General features: G+C 44.3%; 1 protein-coding gene and 1 long non-coding RNA gene across 3 annotated transcripts in view; one reads left to right on the top strand and one right to left on the bottom strand.

Moving 5' to 3' along the window:
* LOC135099995 (uncharacterized) overlaps positions 1-7,500 on the top strand; it is an 86,044-nt gene that overhangs the window by 65,608 nt on the left and 12,936 nt on the right. The gene's annotated exons all lie outside the window — the stretch shown is intronic.
* LOC135099994 (uncharacterized) overlaps positions 454-7,500 on the bottom strand; it is an 11,409-nt gene continuing 4,362 nt past the window's right edge. For both annotated transcript variants that reach the window (XM_064002808.1, XM_064002809.1), the window contains exon 2: positions 454-3,115. In XM_064002808.1, the coding sequence (XP_063858878.1) occupies positions 2,117-3,115 (999 nt within the window). In that variant the 3' untranslated portion in view covers positions 454-2,116. The remainder of the gene's footprint in view (positions 3,116-7,500) is intronic.

The raw sequence follows: 7,500 nt of genomic DNA, 5'->3' as shown, positions 1-7,500 counted from the left end.
GGTCAGGTGGTGGTGGTGGTGGTGGTGATTGGGGGGTTGTTGTTGTTGTTGTTGTTGTTGTTGTTGTGTGTTGTTATTGTTTGCCATCGTTTCTTATCATTGGTTGGAAGATGAAGTGGCTGTGTGTTTGTGTGTGTGTGTGTGTGTGTGTTAAAAGCGTTCGCGACGGCATTAAAAAATCAAACCAAACGAAAAAAAAAAAAAAAAAAAACGAAAAAAAAAAAAAACGAAAGTGCCAACAAATGGACATGTAACATTTAATATTAGGAAAGAAAAATTGCAACACTTGTGAAGCCAGTCGAATTAAGAGAGAGAGAGAGAGAGAGAGAGAGAGAGGAGAGAGAGGAGAGAGAGAGAGAGAGAGGAGAGACGATAGAGAGAGAGAGAGAGAGGAGAGGAGAGAGAGAGAGAGAGAGAGAGAGAGGAAATAAAAAAAATAAACAAACCAAAATATATACAACTCAGAATCATGTATTATAAAACAAAGAATACAGAGAAAAAATCAAAACTTAATACAATAAACACAGATAAGTAAACTATACACACATGACTTAAGACAAACTAAAGCTAAAAAAAAAACTAACCAATAAGTATGAGTTTGGAATGGTGAGGAAAGCATGTTGACAGCTAACGTAACTTAAATTGACACCCCATACACATGACTTAACCCGGGAACTTAGGAATACTGAAGCTTTAAACAATAGATGATGAGTCTGGGTGATGAGGAATGCATGGGTATTAGCTGCGCCGCCCTTCCGTCCAGGTGCGGAGGGAGGGGTAGGGGGGATGGGGGAAGAGAAGTGTGGATGTAGAGTGTTGTGTTCAGGGACAGGGGGACGTGTTCCTGGGCCAAGGTCCGGCAGGGGGGTGGGGACGTCTGGCTCATAGAGGGCAGGCGGCGTCTGTCAAAAATCAAAGGGAAAAGAAAAGAAATGAAAACTCACACAGAACTGAAAAAAAATAAAAAAAAAAATTGATTAGGTGAGAGAAAAAAAATGAATATAAAAAGCTTAAATCAATACAGGATAACAAAAAAAAACAAATATTGATGTTAGTGCAGTGCAAATGATAATCAAAATAGTTAAATAAGGTAAAGCTTTTAAATAAAACTAATAAAAAATAAGTACTAGATTGTTGAAGAATATATCTTCTTTTAATTTTTAGAATCGGATAATTTCTTTCTTTAATATACTTGTAAAATCTTTCATGAAAACAATCCTCGTATATATAATATGTACATATATTTATAATTCTCACTTTCTATCATTTTTATTGTTATGTACGCTTAGTGATTCTTCCTCTGCGGGCCACTGCTCGAGTATTGTCTTGCATATCAGTGGAAAGTAGAAAAATAAGCGTTGCATTTCCTTGCAGTTATTAAAGCTTGGTACCAGCAGGTGGGCGGCGGCCAGGGCGAACAGGGTGACCCACGCGCGGCTCTCCTCCTCCTCCTCCTCCTCCTCCTCCTCCTCCTCCTCCTCCTCCTCCTCCTCCTCCTCCTCCTTCTCCTCCTCTGTTCCTTGCTCCTTCCCGAGAGGAGATTTCAATTTCTACAATACTACTCCTTCAGGAGAAACTTACACACACATACACGCACGCACGCACGCACACGCACACACATGAACACTTTTTTTCTAAATTAATTTTCAGCAAGTGATTTACGACATCTAGTTAATTGCATTCTCTCTCTCTCTCTCTCTCTCTCTCTCTCTCTCTCTCTCTCTCTCTCTCTCTCTCTCTCTCTCTCTCTCTCTCTCTCTCTCTCTCTCTCTCTCTCTCTCTCTCTCTTTTTTTGCACACCACTAAGGCCTGTCTAGTATACGTATACAAGTATACTCTACACCACAGCGGGTCAACCTCTAACTAATACTGAGTCACAGCTACTTTCTATTTACACTCCTACTCTCGTCAGTCCTGTGCTACCCTGTGCTTCCCAGCATCTTGGCCCGGGACACCCTGCACGCCAGCCGGGACGCTTCCAAACGCGTATATAAAAAATGCGACAAAAAATGAAAAACATGAATGGTCCTGACATTAGAAAGAAAGTATTAGGTGGTGTGATATGTCAAGATGCACGCCAGCAAGTGTGTGAGTAACAAAGGGTGTATCGCGGTGCCTAGCTGGAGGCCAGGACCAGCTGGTCGTGCCGGGCCACCGCCACCGCCGAACCTCCCAGGAAGCCACAGGGACCCTCGTAATCGGGAGGGAGGAGAGCGTCTCTTGTCCTTAGTTCTTCTTCCCTGTCTTCCTCCTCTTCTTCTTCCTCTTCTTGTTCCCTGTGCTCCTGTTTGAGCTGCGCCTCCTCGCACGCCTCCTCGTCCACCAGTGCCAACTCGTCCTCCTCGTCCAGGTGGTCCCTGTCGTACACAGGGTTGGTGCCGTCGATCATGGTGGCGAGGGACATCTTGCTGCTGCGGAGTGGAGACGCAATGTTCACACGCATGCTCAGCGAGGGGGAGTCCGGCGTGACACAGTTCCTCTCGGCGCGCGGTGACCCGCAGCAGGAGAGGTCACTACTGGGGTAGCCCGACTCGCTCAGGTACCGACGGGAGGCGACGCGTCCCCCGCCGTGGGTGCCACAGCATGGTTCCCCACCGCCATGTGGGGGACACGCCCGGCACTCCTCGCAGGTGCCTGACTCGCGGAGCAGCGACCCTCCCTCGTCCTCTATGCAGATCTCAAGGCACGACTCATCCACCTCAAACTCGGAATCGTAAGCTTTGGAAGGCGAGAGCGACTCACACGTGACGCCGCTCGGTCGGTCCGTGTCGGTGTGAGCACCCATCAGGTCCTCCTCGGAGCTCGTGAACTCCACACACTTGAACGTCACACTGGACTCCTCCTCCTCCTGCAGGGGAGTCTTCTCGTGGTCCAAGGCGCCCTCGGCCATTGGCTGAGTACTCACCAGTAGTCTGGATTCCTGCAGCTTTTCCTTGGACACCAGGTTGTACTTGGCCGCCTTCTGGGCCACCGCGTACGCCGTCTCTGGCTCGAGGCGTCCGAACAGCGGCATCACCCAGTCGTCGTAGAATTTGTCATTCTTGAAGTAAACGTTGATGCCGCAGAAGCAGAGGCCGCCCCCCGTGCCGACTCGTAGCGCGTCAGCCAACTTTTTCTGTGGATAGAAACAGAAGTTGTAGTTTGCTTGCATCTTTTCTACCCGAGTTAACATTACATACTTATTCATTCAACGATTGGCTGCAAAATGATATCAACATCACGACGTCATAATGATCACGTGCCTGACTCGGCATTCCATTCCTCGAGAAACAACTCTGAGAGACACGAGTACATGAAGACAGAAGTAAAGGGAATAGAGGACACGCACTCTCACTTTGGATCTTCCCTGACCCCATCCTTGACACCCCGTCCCGCCCCGCCCCGCCCCGCCCCGCCCCGCTCCGCCCCCTTACATCACTTACTACGCAGAAAACACACCTGTGGCACACTTAACCCCTCCTGCCCCCGCCAACATGTTCAACACGTGGTATACTGTACGCCTAGTGGAGTGGTGTGATAAGCGTAACAGTGACCTCCCAGAACACCTGTTGGGAAGGGAACAGGTGTCTTCGATGAGGAGATAAACCTTTTAGGATGCGATAAGCGTAGCAATGACCTCCCGGAACTGCTGGCTTCAGTGAGGAGATAAACCTTTGAGTGTGGGAACAGATAGGAATGGTCAAGTCATCTAACACTTTACAAGGTACTCATGGAATACTTGACATAGATCATTGAAATTGTTAAATATAAAATGAATAAATAAATAAATAAAATAAAATAATAATAATAATAATAATAATAATAATAATAATAATAATAATAATAATAATAATAATAATAATGAAATACCTAATTCTGAAAAAAAAAAAATTATGATTCTTGGAATTGGAGCCCACAGCACTTTTTATAAGGACTGAAAAAGCTCCATAGCAATGTACTAAATGAAGAGACCATTGTCTTCGATATTTAGTTTTACACGTAACATCCTCATTCACTCCCGAGTCTCCATTTCAAACCTCCAACATTCGCCTCACAACTATTCAGTGCACCCAGATTACCACAGTATGACGAACAAGACTCACAAAAGTACAGATCGATGATATGCTCCACATGTAACAGCAATGCTTTACCAAAGGTTTAGTTCACACACCGTAGATTAAAGGTTATATTTTGAAATGCTTTACACTTTTGTGGGGACTGTTTTCAAAGGCCGCAGAGATCACTAATTGGGTTTTCATTCTTTTTTCTCTCATTAATAGTGTAAAATTTTTGTTAATATTTTACCAGGATCATGAAAAGCGTTTTTAAAACCCTCCACCACTTATACAGCTAGAGATTACTGAAAATTAGTTGAAATCACGCACTGAAACGTTTCACATTGCAGAAACGCGGACCCAATTGCAATCACACTGTAAGTCTATCGAGTGCAGCTTTCAAGAATCAGTGGCCATGCGTAAAATGTTGTTGTTGTAGAGATACACAAATTTGACCAGAACGCAGACTGAGTGATGTACTGGCTGAAGCACTGTGGAGGGTGATGGCAGTGAGATATTATTCAAATTTGCTGTAAATAGTAGTTCATGTGATTTGCATCGTGTGTGTGTGTGTGTATGTGTGTGGAGAGAGCATGTAGGTAACAAAAAGAAATTAGGCTTATGACCTAAACACACACACACACACACACACACACACATACACACACACACACACACACACACACACACACACACACACACACACACACACACTCAAGTTGATAACACATACTACGCACATAATGTGATTACACTCGGGGCACCAGATGGGCGTGGAGGCCTAGGCTGGTTGGTACCGGTAAACAATAGGCCTACATACGTACTTGCTGATCTCCGCACCATGACGCCGCGTGGTTGTGTTGTGTCATTGTTTTGTGATAAGCGTGGCAGCGTGGCGGGGAGGCGTGAAGAGGCCGTGGTTAATAGGTGTACTTGAGTAGCTGCTCATGTAATCACGGTAAGTCTTAGAACTCACCGTTTTCTCTCTCTCTCTCTCTCTCTCTCTCTCTCTCTCTCTCTCTCTCTCTCTCTCTCTCTCTCTCTCTCTCTCTCTCTCTCTCTCTCTCTCCATCCTTTGTGTTTCAAAAGATAAATATCAAGGCGCCTCTTAAAACAAGTTAGCTTAATTTCTTTTAACTTTTTTTCTTTTTCGCTCGCTTTGACGTCTTGGGATGCAGAGTTAAATTTCCCATTTTATTTGCCCATAGCTAGTGCTCTTCAGACGTAGAAAAAATAAAGAAAATTGATAACTAATACTTTTTACAACGCCGAAGTATTCCTAGCTTACATTTACAACCTTATTCCTTGTCGCTGAATACTCGTATGAAAATGCCTTTCCTTAGCACCTGGAATACGTTACCAAGACAGGTAAATAATATGGAGATGTATCTGCATAGATCTGCATCAAACTTTTAGAGATTACTGTGTGTATACGTGAACCCATCCACTGCTCTCTTGTGACACGCAAGGCAGTCTTACCTATATTGGTAATTCTGCTGTCATTATGCGGGTCAGATACGGGTCCTTCTCCTCCTCCTCCTGCTCCTCCTGCTCCTCCTGCTCCTCCTGCTCCTGCTCCTCCTCCTCTTGTGCTTCATAACATCAATCAATCAATCACTTAGCCTTCTTTTCTCACTCCATGGCGACACGACCCGGTTGTTGGGGCGCCGTACGTAGAGCAATCACTCCATTAACATCCTCCTCCTCCTCCTCCTTCTCCTCCTTCTCCTTACACCACTGCCTCACCCATTAAGAAGCCATCCTTCCGCCATAATCGTGAGTTACTTGTTACATGCACAAGGAAAGGGAGCGAGCCGGAGCAACCTTCCCTGTGACCTTGAAACTGCTTCTCTCCCTAGGGCTTCAGGGAACACTGGCTGGCGGAAAGTGTGTCACCGATGCGTGTATTGGAGAAGGGGTCAGGAGAGGTCAGTAGTCACGCAGGGTTTACTAAGGAAGAATAGAGGTTAGCGAAAGTGTTGAAATGTGATGAGCTGGATGATGAAGGCAGACTATTAAGAGCTAGAGATGCGAGACTGAGGTGGGTTGGACATGTCAAGAGGAGAAGGATGCTGGAGGTGAATCTAACCGGCAGGAGAAAAACAAGCGGACCTAAGAGGTTTACGGATACAGTAAGATAGGATTGCAATGAAGCCGCAGGAGGCCGAGAGGGCTGGCAAAGATTTTTTTTTTCTTTTGTGGTGCTCAGAATACAAGGAGGAGATGAGTGCAAAAAATTATAACATCTATACAAAGAGGAAGAAGACGTTACTAGAGAATACTTGCTTGACCATGAAGATATTAAAAAAAAAAGGAACGGCGTATAAACTTTGAACGATGAAAGAAAAGAAAAAGGAAATTGAAGAAAGAAAAGAAAAGATCCAGGCTGTGAGAAACGACACGCCGGGAAGTGCCAAAGCTGTTCTCTGGACCAACACTCAACTGAACCACAATATACTCACTCTCTACTTTGTTTTGTTTTATCCAAGTCTTAACGCCTCTGATTTGTTGATTTGTTGACGCTCTGCCAGTTGTCGGGTTTCGTGAGGAGACTGTCAGCAGATCAGGACATTTACAGAGTGAAGGGAAAACTGAACACCAGGAAGGGAATGCGGCAAGTTATTAATAGCTCATATTCTGAAACACTTCCTCGCCGCACCTCCATTACTTTCAAAAGGCTTTAGTTGAAGTTACACAGGGTTTTATTAAAGCTGTTTTTACGGTACTAGTGACAGATAAACAAGATTTCTACACGATCATTAAGAGAAAGACGCTTGAAAACCCGGCTAATTATCTCTGTGGTCTTCGAAAATAGTCGTGGTGAAAGCGCAGAGTTTCAGAATGCGAGCCATTATCCACCCATGACTTCGCGCAGTTGGTTGTCCCTCCTCTCCTCCCCCCGCCGCGTGGTGTATTGCGAATTATTCAACATATGTGTATAGCTGGTTCATTATGATGCCCGGGTTAATAGCGAAATAAATGAATGAATGGCTGTGTTTTTCATTCAGAGCAGCACTATGATAATTAATGCCGTGGATCCTATATGCAAATTTCCATCAAATGAGCTATTGATATTATGCGTGTTTCATATCAGCTTTATCGAACATGGGTAGAGAAATTATTAGCTCGCTGCTTGTCTTTAAAACTACGTCATATATAAAATTTGTGTATTAGTTAGGTATAATGTGTCACTTAAAGATAGAACCGCCTTTAGGTGTGCATTCCAACTAGTATATGTATAACTTAAAGGCAGAACTAGCTTAAGTGTGTATTTCACTATTTCCAAGCATTTATTTATGTTTTTCTTATCACTTAAACATTGACTTCTACAGCTTCTTTCCAGCTTGATATCATAGTGTGGTCTAAGTCTAGATAACAGTTTTGAAAGACAACATTGACGGCAAAATAGTGCTTGTTGCTTAATTTTTAATGAGTTAAATCGTTTAGGATCGCCAAAAAACAAAAA

This window comes from Scylla paramamosain, chromosome 4 (genome assembly GCF_035594125.1).
Source record: "Scylla paramamosain isolate STU-SP2022 chromosome 4, ASM3559412v1, whole genome shotgun sequence".
Taxonomy (NCBI): domain Eukaryota; kingdom Metazoa; phylum Arthropoda; class Malacostraca; order Decapoda; family Portunidae; genus Scylla; species Scylla paramamosain.
Note: the sequence above shows the minus strand (reverse complement) of the source record. Positions and strands in the feature narration are given on the sequence as shown.